The 16,627-nt window shown below is 44.2% G+C and overlaps 1 protein-coding gene across 1 annotated transcript in view; it reads right to left on the minus strand.

Annotated features, from left to right (window-relative positions):
- The window catches only part of NOTCH3 (notch receptor 3), a 60,065-nt gene that overhangs the window by 14,064 nt on the left and 29,374 nt on the right, over positions 1–16,627 (minus strand). The window contains exons 2-14 of the mRNA XM_083184916.1: positions 16,481–16,562; positions 9,993–10,135; positions 9,559–9,894; positions 9,347–9,469; positions 8,710–8,943; positions 7,873–8,028; positions 7,226–7,411; positions 7,002–7,115; positions 5,802–5,915; positions 5,143–5,376; positions 4,441–4,551; positions 1,207–1,399; positions 915–1,063 (exon numbers count right to left, since the gene is read on the minus strand). Coding sequence (XP_083041042.1) covers positions 915–1,063; positions 1,207–1,399; positions 4,441–4,551; positions 5,143–5,376; positions 5,802–5,915; positions 7,002–7,115; positions 7,226–7,411; positions 7,873–8,028; positions 8,710–8,943; positions 9,347–9,469; positions 9,559–9,894; positions 9,993–10,135; positions 16,481–16,562 — 2,175 coding nt within the window. The remainder of the gene's footprint in view (positions 1–914; positions 1,064–1,206; positions 1,400–4,440; positions 4,552–5,142; positions 5,377–5,801; positions 5,916–7,001; positions 7,116–7,225; positions 7,412–7,872; positions 8,029–8,709; positions 8,944–9,346; positions 9,470–9,558; positions 9,895–9,992; positions 10,136–16,480; positions 16,563–16,627) is intronic.

Consider the following 16,627-nt stretch of genomic DNA (forward strand, 5'->3'; position numbering starts at 1 on the left):
TCCTTTTCTAAGCAATCTAGTCAGGTCGCTCGGAAAAATCTAGTCAGGTCGCTCGGAAAAATCTAGTCAGGTCGCTCGGAAAAATCTAGTCAGGTCGCTCGGAAAAATCTAGTCAGGTCGCTCGGAAAAATCTAGTCAGGTCGCTCGGAAAAATCTAGTCAGGTCGCTCGGAAAAATCTAGTCAGGTCGCTCGGAAAAATCTAGTCAGGTCGCTCGGAAAAATCTAGTCAGGTCGCTCGGAAAAATCTAGTCAGGTCGCTCGGAAAAATCTAGTCAGGTCGCTCGGAAAAATCTAGTCAGGTCGCTTAGAAATGCCCCTGATCCCTCAATCAAATGCAAAGCATGCAAACTCGTACACAGATGTAGGGTCTAATTCATGCTTGTGCACAAATACAAACATTCTCCAGGCTACAGGGCTGATCATGTTAGCAAGTGCAGCTTCTGCCCAGGAATGAAACCAGCCGCCGACCAGACTCATTGCAAGCTTCATCTCCATTATGTACATAGTTGCTTACTATACGTAATGATGAAGATCATCGAAGCTGAAGGGTTGGCCTTTGGCTACACAGACTGGACTCAGATGCTATGGATTTGCACCAACAATCATGCATCTATCAGAAGATATACAGCCCATGTCAATCATTCTGTAAGTCCTCAGTGCGAGCAGGACTGACCTTGTTGCACCCTCACACAATCTGTTCGCAGGACATGCTCAGTCTGCTGTTAACCTGCATAAATATTGGCCATTGCTTAAAACAATAATTGGATGATGAACTGGTCCCGTATCTGGCTCTACCAGTTATATGGCTGACCAATGTTAATAAGACAGTGTTTAAATATGGCAGATGAAGGTTGTACACAATCTGCATGCACACAGACAGATGAGGAAAAAGCAGCATGTGCCGCGACATTACCACGGAACCCGTCTCTGCAGTGACAGAGTGGTCCTCCAGGATGCTCAATGCAGGTTCCTTCATTCTGACAAGTGCTGGCTGTACAACCATCTGTGCTCCGCCGGTCGCACATTACCCCCGTCCAGCCTGGATGGCAGTCACAGGAATATCTGAGAAAAAGAGAAGCAGGGAAGTCAGTGCATAGTGAATGAGCGGCTCCGTTATATACCAGGACAGCATGAAGCGTGCGGATACAACAAATAGGCTCAATGAGAAAACTCTATCGAGAGGCCGTCAATGGAAAAGCACTTACCCTTCTGAGAACTTGCGGCATGCGCCATGGACACATCCTGGTGTGCAGAGCTGAGTGGGATTGCACAGAGTGTCACGAGGACCCCCACCCTCTGGGCATAGGCAACGGAAGCCACTTTGTATAGTCTGGCAGGTACCGCCGGCTTTGCACGGGTTGGACGCACATGGGGAAACCTCAATATTACAGAGAGGTCCTGGTCGAAAAGAAAATATAGAAACCAATATACCATCAATCATGGAGAAAGGAGTCTACCACTGGTGGTTAAACTAGCAACACATCACTGGGCCATTGATGGCCAACCCAAATCGAAGGTTCCTCATCCAAAAAAATATAAAATATAGCGACTAGTACTAGAATAAATTTCATAAAAAACAATTCTATACTTGGTAAACCCAAAAAAAATTCAGCTAGGTTGCCTGGTGGCCCTATTCCCACCCCTGCACCGACCTAAACCACCAGATAAAAATACATTACTCGACAATGGTACAGAGCTGAAATTCCGCTTCCCTAATTAGATATTTGTCCCGTCCCCCCCCCCCCCCTTCTTGGCCTATTACCGTTTTCCCAACAGGACTCTCTATTTTCTAAAAATGGTATTTCTCCCAAATGCCATTTCCATCTGTTCTTCATTAAAGAGATCTTTGAGTAATTGCAAACCATTTATGGTAGTCAAAAAAGACTTTGGCTGCGTAGGGGGAATAAAATAGTTCCTCCTCTGTCCGCACTAAAATAGATTAAAAAGAGAGAGGGGGGGGAGGAGCAAAACTCTATGGCTTGGAATAACTATGAATTGCTCTGACACAGAGAACATGGTGTCAGAAGCAACAGCTGTGTGCTTGTGTGTGGCCATCCCTCCCTACAAGCTCGCCTGGTGCACCTGGTAGCCATATACAGAGGCTCATCCAACACCACCAGACATCGCAAAGGCCTAAAGATCATTAATGTTTGACAATGGATATCCAAGACTCAGCCAAGATCTACTTAACTCCATATACCCTACATATCAATATATTGTTATACATGGTTTCCAGATATAAACACTATATGGCAATAGAATTAAGAGATCTTGGTTACATGTATTAGCACAAATTTCATTAATATTTAAATGACATTATATGTGAGATATAGTTATCTATCATCTATCTCTCTAGCTCTGGCTTTTTAACACTAATATTAATTAACACTTTAGTCTTTTTACTGGTGTGCTGCACTTTCTGCCCTATATACCTATATATAGCAATAGGGACCCCCACTACACAGAGAAGCCTGGACGACGGGAGCTTATTCATGTATTGGCACAAATATTTGTATGAGATCTCGGACGGTTTACCATATAATATTTTCTCTTACTTAGTATTACCCCCGAGTTGTAACCTGAATGATATTACCAACCTTATTAAGCATCTGCCACTATAAATATACAGGTTAAGTATCTCTTATCCAAAATGGTCGGGAACAGAAGAATTTTGGATAACGGGTTACTCCGTATTTTGCAATATTTTTATATTTCACTTATGCTGGATAAACACATGAAATACACACCAATATATTTTATTTGTGCATAAAACAAGGTTTCAAACATTAAACAAAGTTTGTGTCCTATCTCAGGCACTGAATTTGAATGCCAAGCAATCATGTCCTTGCACATATTTAGTGCCAGTTACACGTTATTTCCGCAGTAGTGCCAGTTACATGTTATTTCCGCAGTAGTGCCAGTTACATGTTCTTTCCACAGTAGTGCCAGTTACAGAGGTCCCAAGTAGGTTTTTAGCAAAAAAATAAAAAAAGGTATATTTTGGAGACTATGGTTTTTGGAATAATTTGGATAATGGATACTCAACCTGTATTATTATACTCCTAAGTTCAGAAATAAAAATACATCGAATGTAAAGGCTGATGGGAATACATAAAACACTCAGGCTTGTTTTGCATGTGTCATTACTGCCCTTTTAAAATTGAGCCATTCAAACTGCTGGGAATCGGCAACCAATTTTTAGTAAACACACCCCATCAGGGTCATATGGCTTTACATTGGATAATTAGTTCCAGCGTCTTGTGGACTGAGATATCCAAAACGACAGGGTAAGGAAAAGGCTGACTGGCTGCACATGGGAAGCAGCACAAGGTTATCTTGTATAAACCGTCTCCAGCAATAGTTATAGACAAAATAAACAGAATTGAGAAAGCGGACAGGATACCATCACATAAGAATGTGCTCCCCCAAGGCATCGCTTGGAAACAAATGGCATTATAGCTACCGAAAACCATGGAGATCATGGGGGGGAAGGGGGGGGGGGGTCTACAGTTTTAGAGCTTTCTTCACAATCAAATTTACATTGCAGAGGAAAATGAAAAAGAAAACCCTTTAATACAAATGTGGCAGTAACATATTGGTGCACATCTGGTTCCAGCTGGACAGAGAGGTTTAGTCACCACCTCTACAAGGGACTTATTGTGTTCCAAAGGCCGTTAAACCAAATTAGACTGCTCTGTACATTCCTAGAATGTTTCAGTGACCTTCAAATTATCCTTGTAGTCTTTCCTCTATCTACAGCACTGACCGCACACAGGGGAACCTGCAGTTTCAAACAGATGCAGGGGATAGGGCAGTGGTTCCCAAGCTGTGTGCCTAGGCTCCCTGGGGTGCCTCAGGACACTTGCAGGGGTGCCTTGGGTTGGTGGACCAAGATCAGTTCATATTATTTATGGTCAATGTACCAGGCAAAACCAGTGCTGGTGACTGCCAATCATAATATATGTGGACAAACAGAAGCAAATCCTGTCCCTCACCAGATAACTGTGACATAAAACACAATGCACTTAATTTAATATATTTTTTTTCCTAATTTCTCGATAAGAAGCATTTGGCCTAGGGGTGCCTTAAAAATAATTTGATGCTCTAGGGCGCCGTGATTCAAAAAAGTTTGGGAACCCCTGGGTTAGGTAATGATTATCTGCAAGGCTGCATTCTGTGAATGCCATGGGGGAGTCTTACTGACCAGGTCTGGACTTAGAAGGGTTCCTGTGACAGTCACAAAATGAAACTATGTACTGAAAATCTTTCCATGTGCCCGGTCATAGAACCTCTATTGCCAGCATGCATGGTTAACCCTTGTGTGCACAGTCTACGAGGATCAGATCTGGCCCCAAGCTTTAACCACAGGTGAGATATACTGTGTGTATAAACCTTTCACCACAATATTTTGCACTCACGCCATGAGCACCCCGGCTTACCTGTAAATCCAGGTTTGCAGACACAGTCGTATCGGTTTACACCGTCCTTGCAATCTCCATAGTCACATGGGTTGCTGGCGCAGTCATCGAAATTGTACTCACAGTTTACTCCTAGGAGAGCAGACAAAAGATCAGTAAAAATATCCAATGAACCATCAGACCTGACTGACTGGGTAGTATCAGGTGGGGCAGCGGTTTCCTGATCGCTGGGCTACGAACTATAGTAGACCAGCATTCAGGCCCTATAAATGTCAACAGAACATCCTGTACACACTTGACTACATAACCCTTTAGAAGTTCTACTGTGAATTGTTAAAAACAAAAGTCTACTGTTGTCAATATTTCCCCTTCTAAAAACAAGTAAACAGTCACTGCTCAATAACAAAAGGACAGTGGTGGGTGTTAATGCCATGGTAAGCCACATGTCCAATGTTTTTAGATCCGCACATGTGCAAAAGCCATACTGCGCAGATCTTGGTAGCCGCAGCATTACTGCACGCAGCTGGCGTTGGGGGCGCCAATGCGCAATGTTTTCCAGGCATGCTGAAGCCAGAGGCTGCATCATCCGCTTCTTTCTCAAACTAAAAACCGCAATACTCGCCTCTGAACGAATGTATACATCTGATGTACTTGCTCACATACAGCAATATTAACCAACCAAAACAAATTCAGAAAACAAGCTTCAGTTTCCCAAACGGTTACCTGAGGTTCCAGTCTGACAGTAGCACAAGTATTTGTTGACTAGGTCAATGCATTTGCCTCCGTGCATACATGGATTACTGTGACACTCGTTAATCTGGTTCTCGCAGCGATAGCCCGTATATCCTGGGTCACATGTGCAGGTAAAGCTGGCGATGCCGTCGCGGCATTTGCCATGGTGACAAGGGTCAGGTGAGCATTCGTCAATGTTACGGTCACAAAGAGGACCTTCAAAGCCTGTAAGAGAGGGGAGACGAGTGACGATGGTGGAACAAGAGGAGGCAATAGACATGGAGTGATAGGAGTTGCTGAGAGCAGAGACAAGCAGCACATGCCAGAATGGATAAAGCCAAAAGTAGGAGATGGCCTCGAATGAGCCAAAAGCCAAGCAGGGCCACTGGAAACAAAACTGGGCCCAGGGGAGCATAGGATGAAGTAGCATGAGGCACAGCAGTTTGGGCCGGCCAGCCCGAACGGATTTACGAAAAAGCAAGCAGCAGGCAGATGGGCATAGATGGAACTCTAGAGACAGTGCAAGACTTACCTCCCTGAATATATAAAGAGACATCCAGAGAGCGTGAGAGAGAACAGGATACAGCATCAGAGACAGAACCCAGGAGTAAGGTTACCCTCAGTCAGATAACCCGGAGCGAAGAACTCACCCTCCGCACAACGGCACTCGTAACCATTAGGCCTATCCACACATTTTGCTCCGTTCTTGCAGGGAGTGCTGGCGCATTCATCGGTGTCTATCTGACACATGGAACCGGTAAAACCTGACAGAGAAATCTCATCATTACACTCTCAAGTAACAAGCAATTCATCCGAATAACCCTGGGCTGTAAACGTAACCCCCTCTTGCCCTAATTCTAAGACATGTTACAGTCTACACGCAAACCTAAACAGCCAACTTATATTGGGAACAAAACAAGGATTATATTTAGACCTATATAAAAACAGCCTCATTTAGTGTAGTGTAGAGAGAGCACTTCCACATTCTAGAACACTAGGAATCAATGTGAAAGGATTCAATATAAAAACACATCAGGGTTATTTATGGAGGCTTTGTGATGTTTTAACATACCGCTTTGAGGCCTAGTGGTGTCGGCTTGCAATAGGGGAATTCTGGGAAACACCCTGGCTAGTAAGGGTGCCCACATACAAGGGTGGTTCAATAAGTGAGGTAACAAAACCTCCCACGTGTTTAATGATCTATACTTCATGCTTATTTCCCACCACTGCAGGAAGACCATGACTTCATACGACGATTATACTGAGCCTGGTATCAGGCAGGTATAAGATGGCGGGAGGGTGGACACCTCGACAAGTTGGCAATACATTTCAGCTGGTGGTTTTTTTTATATGCCAATGCTCTTACTCATTATTGCAGCCAATTGGATAAGCAGAGGCTTAACATACACAATAGTGAGTAATCCATAGGGAATATGAAGACACTATGAGAACATTAGCTGGTGATTTAAGCATTTTGGTTGGAGCTGGTGGGAGTTGTAATTAGCCCCAGCGTAAATACATTTATGTAGAAAGCAGAATGTTTCTGGCTGAGCCGTTGGCATTTCCACTACAGCAGCAGATCGTGCTGCAGTCCTTTATTGATTACAGATACGCGAGTTCGGTTTTACTCGGATCTTAAAGCGGGATCTTATTGGCTATCCAAAACACGTGACAGCCGATAGCAAAATCGGCAAAATCCAAACTTGTGATTATTTGGCGATAACCGAATAAATCTAAACCTGCACATCTCTAAGATGCAAGATCAAACATGATTGCTCCTGGGTGTAACTCAGTCTGTTGTGTACCAGAAAAAGTAGTGTGTTCGAGTAGCAAACTTGTGCACAACTTACCAGCTGGACAGCTGCAGGTAAAACCATTCACAACGTCTTTACAGAGTCCGCCATTCACGCATGGGCTGCTGTCACACTCATTGATATTCAATTCACAGAATGTACCAGTGAAACCTGAAAGGAAGAGTGGGGGGGGGGATTGGTGAGAACAGTGGTGCCCATATCTACACACCCATAAGAAATCCATAGAGCTCCACACTCTGAGCTGGTTAGGAGTATCTCACCAGCCATGCAGATACAGGTAAATTCACCAATACGGTCCAAACAGGTGGCGTCATTCTGACAAGGCGTGGACATGCACTCGTTGATGTCCGTTTCACATCGAGGCCCAGTGTAGCCCCGACCGCACTGACACTGGAAGGATCCCTGCGTGTTCACACAGCGCCCAAAGTGTTCACAGGGATTGGCACCTGCAGGGATAGACCGAGATTGTAATACCACAGTATCACATGGGCATAGATGATAAAATGCATAGATCAATAATCTTCCATATAAAATGCTCCATGATAAGCGTTGACCCTTTTTCTTCTAATCCATAGGATTGATCAACTTTGCCTGGGCATTAAGTAGCCCGTGTAACAGCTGAAAAGCTCTCACTAAGGGGTGAATTTATGAAGCTTGGAGAAGTGTTATCTATCCCCATAAAGAACGTTATGAGCAAGGTGATAATGGTTCAGCCAATCAGCTCTTACCTGTTAATTTACATATTGTAGCTGATTGGCTGAACCATTATCACCTTGCTCATAACGTTCTTTATGGGGATAGATAACACTTCTCCAAGCTTCATAAATTCACCCCTAAGACCTTAGAGATATGTAACCACCCAAACAAGAACCAATCACATTCCAGCATTAAGATTGGTGCGCATTACCTATTGAACATTCATCAACGTCCTGGTCACAAGCTCCCCCTGTAAAACCAGGAGGGCAGGTGCAGATGGCCCGACCGTTCACTGGGTTAGTGTCACACATGGCATCCTTGTGGCAAGGATTACTGACGCAGGCGTCCTCTAGGTGACATAGGAGACCTGCCAAAACAAGACATTTAGATGCAGGAAACCTAATGATTGTAGCACGTAACGATGGAAGTTAGGAGATGGAAGTTGCAGATTTCTGAAGCTGCCTTTACAAAGAGTGATTAATAAACAGATAAAGGAGCTCAGATATCGTGCTGGAGAAAACACACACAGTAAGGGCGGCTTATCTGCTAAGCATGGTCGGTGTACAAGGGGGAGTAGGACATATTTAGAGTAGACAGACGTAAAAAAGACATTTAATACATTAATAGTGCAACGTGTCATAAAATGAGCAGTGCGAACAAGGGACTGGCTGCTAGAACACCATTTTATTAAGTCTTCCCTGAAGCAGAGATATATTTATCTATCTATCTATCTACATACATACATACACACTGTGTCCAGTATGCTACAATTCTCTATTTTCATCTGGTTCATTAACAGATGTTTATCTTACCAAAACAAGAAGTTATTTTTCCTTTTATTTCACCAATGATAACAATTCAGTAAAATAATACATTAACGTTTTGTTGGATTAAAAAGCAGAACCCACTGTAAAATGTTTCCTGTACAGTGACACAGTACAGCTAAGTAACCTTTCCCCCCCCCTTTCCCCTGGAGTTTGTAGAACCATCAAGTCCCAGCATGCAATGCTGCCAGATTAACCCCAAAGAACTCTGGCCCCACTCTTACCTGTTTTGCCCATGGGGCACTCGCAGTAAAATGAGGCCACGCGGTCATGGCAAGTGGCTCCGTTGAAACAGACAGCAATGGCGCAGTCATCAATATTCTCGCTGCAGCTCTCTCCTGTCCAGCCATTGACACACACACATGTGTGTCCCCCCTGAGTGTTAAAGCAGGTCCCCCCATTGTGGCAAGCATTGGGCTGGAGCTGACACTCATCCACATCTTCTGTACAGAATTGACCTGTAGTGAGGAATTAAAGGATCATATGTTTTTCATGATTAAAGGCTTATTTTACTGTCCCGAGTTAGCGGGAAGGTTTAACCCCTTAGTATCTGCAGCCATAGAGGAGGAAATGGAACAGTCTTCTATGTAACAAGGGCTTACACTGTGCTTGTTCAGAATTTGGGGGGGTGGTGGTGGGCCTTTTAAATGCACAGTTTTGTTTCATTTGTAGCATTGGTTTAAATGGGATGAATGAATGCAGCAATGAGAACGAGGGTTGTGAATAAATTATATATATTGCTACTGACCTAACAATTAAACCAATGGACTTTGAAAGGGTCTAGAACATATCCTTGCACCAGTGAGATCAGATGCCAGAGCTGTAAGATAAAGGATAGGAGACCACCACCCCGGTACTTACCAGTCCACTCTGGTGCACACTGGCAGTTATAGGTGTTCACGCCATCCACACAAGTGCCGCCGTTCATACATCTGTGGTCAGGGCAGTCATCTACATTTATTTCACAGTTTGGGCCTTCAAAACCTGCAGGGCAGAGACGAATAAAGACATGTCATATAGGCCGGGGTACAGTGACAAACGGTACATGAAGTTTGGGGTTTGCTGTTCCTCACCTGGCAGGCAAACACATTGGTAGGTAAGGTCACCAGTCGGTCGGCAGGTGCCTCCGTTCTGGCATTGAGAAGGTGAGCACGGAACATAGGTGGCCTCGCACAACTGGCCAGTGTAACCACTTGGGCAGCGGCAGCGAAAGGAACCTGGAGTGTTATGACATTGGCCTCCATTTTGGCAAAGCCCAGCTGTCCGGCACTCATCAATATCCGTCCTACAGCTGCGCCCCTGGTACCCTGTAGGGCAAGTACAGTTGTAACGTCCATTCCAATTAGAACAGCGGGCACCATTTTCACAAGGGTGGGAGGCACAGGCATCAATGAGTGAACAATCTTGCCCTGAAGAAGAGGAAGAAAGTACCAGGATGAGATATAGCTGGGCAACTGGATGGATTACCCCACCGCCAATGAAGCTTTGGTATACAAGGAGCACTTACCTCTGAAACCCTTGGCACAACTACATTCATATTGCACAGTACCACCTTTGATCGAGCTTTGGCAAGCCCCTCCATTAAAACAAGGAGTTGGCACACATGGATCTTTAAATTGGCAGTGCTCCCCCAACCAGCCAGAGGTACATCTGAAAGGATATAAAGAAATCACCGAGATCAATGCAGTGCTATATATCCATAATCTATTCAGCGACACAACATGTACAGCTTATGTAGGCTCAGTGCACCAGACCTTCCTAAGCAAACACAGCTGCATCTATAGATAAGCAGTGACGGGTTCCCCTCAAATCCTTTGCAGACATCTTAGACAGTCAATACCATCGTTCCTAAGGCATTATACAACCATCTTACCCCACACTATACACATATTCCACGTAGCTTCCTCTGCATCAGGTACATTACTGCCGATCCGCAGGGGCAGAACCAGCTCCTACAGTTTCGACCAATGGCTATCTGTGAGCTAAAGGCGCATATACACTTGGCAATATTTTTAACAATATTGTTCATTTTGGCTCTTCTGAACGATGTTGTTAAAAATATCGGCCCGTGTGTATGCCATTACCAGGGGGACCTGCTGCAGGCACACAGGTAACATCCTCATGGATGGTCTGTGGAATAGGGTAGGGGTGGACGAAAGCCATATGGTAAGACACAAGGAGGTTGGCAGTACATGAAACCTTACAACGATTATCTGGAATTCTGCTCTTTGACTTTAGCTGTAGATCTTTGTGCAATGTCACTTAGTAGGAGAGTTCCTATAAGAATACCAAGCGAGGGAGTAAAATAAAATGCATATACAGTATCTATGGGAACAACGACTGCTAAAAACCAAGATGGAGAGAAGGTCAGAAAATAGCCGGTCACAGGACAGCGTGCAACACACAGGGAGACTGACGGGAAAGCTGCAGCCAGGATACTGCATAGCGGGAGCCGCCTGCCAGGAGAGGTGGTAGAGACAGCAAAACAAACATTCATAGATGCCTGGGAGACCAACAGTACGTCTGAATGTGAGTAAAGGTCAATGGCCAAGGGAGCATACTGTTCATCCAGGCAGGGAGAGGAAGAGGTATGTTCTGCAGCCATTTCTATTCTCCAAACAAACAGAAAGAGTGAATTACAGGCGAAGAGGGAGGGGGGAAGCAGGGGTGACAACACACAAATGTACAAGGAACAGAGAGAAAAAAAAAAAGAAAAAGCGAGGAAAAAATATAAAATGAAAAATGTGTGAAAAAGACAGATTTAAGTAAACAGGAAAGAAGGAGACGGAAGATGTGGGGGGGTTGGAGAAAGCCAGACACAAAACAGCTGGTATGCATTACCACAGCGCACACAGTAACCCTTTCATGGCTACAGGACAGACGACTGCTCAACCATGCGGCTAAAAGATGGATGCTGGGACAAACCGCCAGCCTACTCAAAGTCATAAGGCTGGAACCTTGGCGAGAGCTATACATAGGAGTTCCTAAAGCCACAGGAATATGGAAAACGGCCTTAGAGGCCAGCGTGTGTATGTTTCTAAGTGCCTCCTGGTTCCTCTTAAATGTTTTCAAGGGTTAGGTTTAAATATAATATAGAGGAAGTGTCAAGGAATTAATATGGCTGACCTATCTCCCTTTATCGTTCGTTCCAAAATAGTCTGCATGAGTATAGAACCAGGGACGTGCCACATAACGTTATAAGGCCAAGCAATGAAACCGCGGGCCAAGGCGTTCTGACTGATATAGCTTCCAAATATAGATTTTTAACATATGTATAAAAAAAATGTAACATCAAAAAAAATAGATGCCATGAATATGTTAAAAAAATGAAACCCCATATGATTACCATGGAATGTTCTGCAGCCCTCTTATGAGAATAGACTTCTAATTTAAAACTAAAGGAACCATTGCCAAGAGAATTGCTGCCAAAACCCTGAAACTTGAAAAAAAACTAAAATAAATAAAAATGTTCGAGAAAGAGAGAAGTTATCCCCTAATCCACTGCAAATCTAGAACCAGCGAGACTGGGTTTCTGAAATACATGCCAACCCAGAACTTGAGCCAGTGGGGGAGCTACAGGAACAAGAGCACACTACAGGCGGAACAAAGCCTGGATGGGACAGGTGGATAAATCAGTCCAGATGAAAACCAGATGTTCCTACTCAACCCCAATTTCCCACGATCCCCGAGCTTACCCCCCTTCGTGAGACAGCTGGTCTTGAATATAATTGTACAAGAGGGGAATAAATATTTTAGTTTCACCCAGATCTGTGCTCTTTCCAACAGACCATACGCAACCAGAAAGAACGTTTGGGGAAAAAAAAAAAACCTTAATAAATGAGAAAGCTGTCTCAGCTGCCTTCCAGCTTCCTTATCATCAGAGTGAAATCTGCCCAAGGCGCAACGATGGCATCACTGCGGCTTAGTGTGGGCAGGTGTAACCTGACACAACGATGACAGTCCCCTACAAACATTCGAGCAAAGCAAATCTTCCTGAGTAAAGGCAAAACTGCCTGCAGGAAAATGACTGCATCTATTAATACAGGTGTTATACAAGTCGCTTTATAAAGAGGAGAAGCTGAGTCTTGGGACACAGGTGTCCTAATAAGTTGGGTATATATGATATATTTGTCTGTGCTGGCTAGCGTTCAGCACTCCACCCGGCACTCACCCGCACCCTGCGCCACTGAACAGACCAGTTCAGCCAGTTCTGCCTGACGAGCGTTCTCACAACAGGCTGTTTTTCACTCATCTCATGTGGGTCTTAAAAAGCTTTAAACTGAGAGATTTGTGTGTAAGCATTTGCAAACATTGACTGTGTTGTAAGATCATAGGGTCCCTGGCTCCCATATTCACACACACACAAAGGGAGCTGTACATATACATTAATGGGCCGGCTCCCACGCTCCCTCTGTGCACAGCATGGAGAGAACAATGGCTCATGGGACAGGGGGTGAGGACCAAAAAGAAGGACAAATAATATGAGTATAAGTCCAGAAACATAATGATCAACCAATTATATATAAAAATAATCGGAACACTTTCATGATAGGTGTAGGAGTACGATTTTATGGACTTATGTTAACAAAAAAAAAAAAAATGCAGTCTTATCCTTGAACTCGTCGCCCTCAAATTTATATTTTTATTTCCCTATTTTTAAAAATAGTGAATATTTTTTTTAACCCTTTGGATGCCAACATCTGTGGGCGATTTGCAAAATACCCGCGCCGCTCACATTTGTTTTATGAATTCAAATTAAAAAAAATGTTCTGTAAAAAAAAAAAAAAAAAAAAAAAGGTAGTCACAGGTCATCATGATGAATACAAATGTTAGCTTGGCAATTTTCACCCATTTTGACAAATTCACTTGGCACCCATAGGGTTAAGCACATAGCACAGTGTGGTAAGTATTGCAGAAGAGGATCCCTTTAGTCTGATTGCGGCAGAATTGGTGGCACATGCGGTAGTGCCTGAGAAAGGCTTTGGCCTGAAGAATGGCAGCTGCATACGCCGTACTAATTACCTATTTTGCATGTGTAAGTACCTGGTACTACAAGCTGGCACAGCCTGGACCCTCTATTTTTATACCCATTGGCTCTTTAGTCCTACACCTGAGATCTATGAACTTTCTGTATCATAGAGTTTGCCAAAGTGCGAGCGAGTGTCTGTGCAATAAAAAAATGCACTCCAAACAGTAGACACTTTAGGATTATTGGGTTCTGCAGATGCAGACACGGGAGAGGCGATTCCTGGGCTCTATGCAGCTGTATAACCCGAGTGCTCCCAGCTCCAATACAGAATTACACTACACACTCTTCCAGCCTCAGCCATTGTCTAATGCACCTGTCAGACACTCCCTGGTACTTAGCTCTCCTCCCCACGCACACCCTGGGAACACAACCTGTTCTGCTCCTTCTGCCAAGCTTTGCCCTACGGTGTGTGAGAGATCCATCGCATAAAGCTGAACATAAAGAACAAAACAGCATCAGTGCCAGCTATATTCATACTGAGCCAACCCTCACTTCTTACTGTAATATATATATATATATATATATATATATATATATATATATATATATACTGCTCACACACCCGCTGCTATACAGTATGTACACACACCGTATACAGCCAGCCTAGTCCTCCTCACACACTGCTATACAGTATGTACACACTGTATACAGCCAGCCTAGTCCTCCTCACACACTACTATACAGTATGTACACAACGTATACAGCCAGCCTAGTCCTCCTCACACACTGCTATACAGTATGTACACAACATATACAGCCAGCCTAGTCCTCCTCACACACTGCTATACAGTATGTACACAACATATACAGCCAGCCTAGTCCTCCTCACACACTGCTATACAGTATGTACACACACTGTATACCGCCAGCCTAGTCCTCCTCACACACTACTATACAGTATGTACACAACGTATACAGCCAGCCTAGTCCTCCTCACACACTGCTATACAGTATGTACACAACATATACAGCCAGCCTAGTCCTCCTCACACACTGCTATACAGTATGTACACAACGTATACTGCCAGCCTAGTCCTCCTCACACCCTGCTATACAGTATGTACACACTGTATACCTCCGGCCTAGTCCTCCTCACACACTACTATACAGTATGTACACAACGTATACAGCCAGCCTAGTCCTCCTCACACACTGCTATACAGTATGTACACACACTGTATACCGCCAGCCTAGTCCTCCTCACACACTACTTTACAGTATGTACACACACTGTATACCGCCAGCCTAGTCCTCCTCACACACTACTATACAGTATGTACACAACGTATACAGCCAGCCTAGTCCTCCTCACACACTGCTATACAGTATGTACACAACATATACAGCCAGCCTAGTCCTCCTCACACACTGCTATACAGTATGTACACAACATATACAGCCAGCCTAGTCCTCCTCACACACTGCTATACAGTATGTACACAACGTATACTGCCAGCCTAGTCCTCCTCACACCCTGCTATACAGTATGTACACACTGTATACCTCCGGCCTAGTCCTCCTCACACACTACTATACAGTATGTACACAACGTATACAGCCAGCCTAGTCCTCCTCACACGGTGCTATACAGTATGTACACACACTGTATACAGCCAGCCTAGTCCTCCTCACACACTGCTATACAGTATGTACACAACGTATACAGCCAGCCTAGTCCTCCTCACACACTGCTATACAGTATGTACACAACGTATACAGCCAGCCTAGTCCTCCTCACACGATGCTGTACAGTATGTACACTGTATACTGCCAGCCTAGTCCTCCTCACACACTACTATACAGTATGTACACAACGTATACAGCCAGCCTAGTCCTCCTCACACACTGCTATACAGTATGTACACAACATATACAGCCAGCCTAGTCCTCCTCACACACTGCTATACAGTATGTACACAACATATACAGCCAGCCTAGTCCTCCTCACACACTGCTATACAGTATGTACACAACGTATACTGCCAGCCTAGTCCTCCTCACACCCTGCTATACAGTATGTACACACTGTATACCTCCGGCCTAGTCCTCCTCACACACTACTATACAGTATGTACACAACGTATACAGCCAGCCTAGTCCTCCTCACACGGTGCTATACAGTATGTACACACACTGTATACAGCCAGCCTAGTCCTCCTCACACACTGCTATACAGTATGTACACAACGTATACAGCCAGCCTAGTCCTCCTCACACGATGCTGTACAGTATGTACACTGTATACTGCCAGCCTAGTCCTCCTCACACACTGCTATACAGTATGTACACAGAGTGGAGGATGGGGCGCACCATGTACATACTGCAAACTAGGAGGATGCAGGAACTATGTACACATGATGGAGCAATGTGTAATAAACATGCTGAGAGTCGATGAGGCCAAACAATGTAGGATATTTCAAAATACAGAAAATTGGGGAGAACATTGAAAGTGCTCTACCTCCCCATCCTTGCACCTCCAGACGCAGGAGAGCCTCATCTGAAATAGGGGAGGCCCTGCTTTCACATGTGAGCCCTGAGGAATTATTATTATAATGTCCAGGGAAGGTTTGCCCAGTCCAAGTGGTGAGATCCCTCTTTCAAACAATAAGTACTCCCAGGGGTTTCTTTACTAAGCGGCAAGTTCTACAATTCAGGGCACTCGCGATCTCATCACTGCTCATAGGACTGGACCTTGGTGGTTTTAGAATAGTGAATAGCAATATCAATCGATACACACTCAGGGGCCCCTTTATTTATTTAGTTTCTTATATAGTGCAGCAAATTCCGTTGCACTTACAATTAAAAACAAACAAACTGGCAGAGGTAGACCGAAAATAATGGCCGCCCAAAACAGATATTCAATTTTGCCAACCTATGGGTGACATTTATAGACTGGTGCTCTTATTCCATTCTGACAGAAATGGGCACCTATGTATACATAACAACATTGCCCCAATGCTACTTACAGGCAGGCAGCTTCTCCATTTGAATACATTGTACATTTTGCTCCATTCTGACACGGTCTGTAGGAATCCTGGCACTGGAGCCCTGTATATAAGAGAAAAAAAAAAAACATTGTATTACATAGCACCGCAACACTTATCCCAGCCAAA

The sequence above is a fragment of the Crinia signifera genome, chromosome 4, assembly GCF_055691185.1.
Source record: "Crinia signifera chromosome 4, ASM5569118v1, whole genome shotgun sequence".
Classification (NCBI taxonomy): domain Eukaryota; kingdom Metazoa; phylum Chordata; class Amphibia; order Anura; family Myobatrachidae; genus Crinia; species Crinia signifera.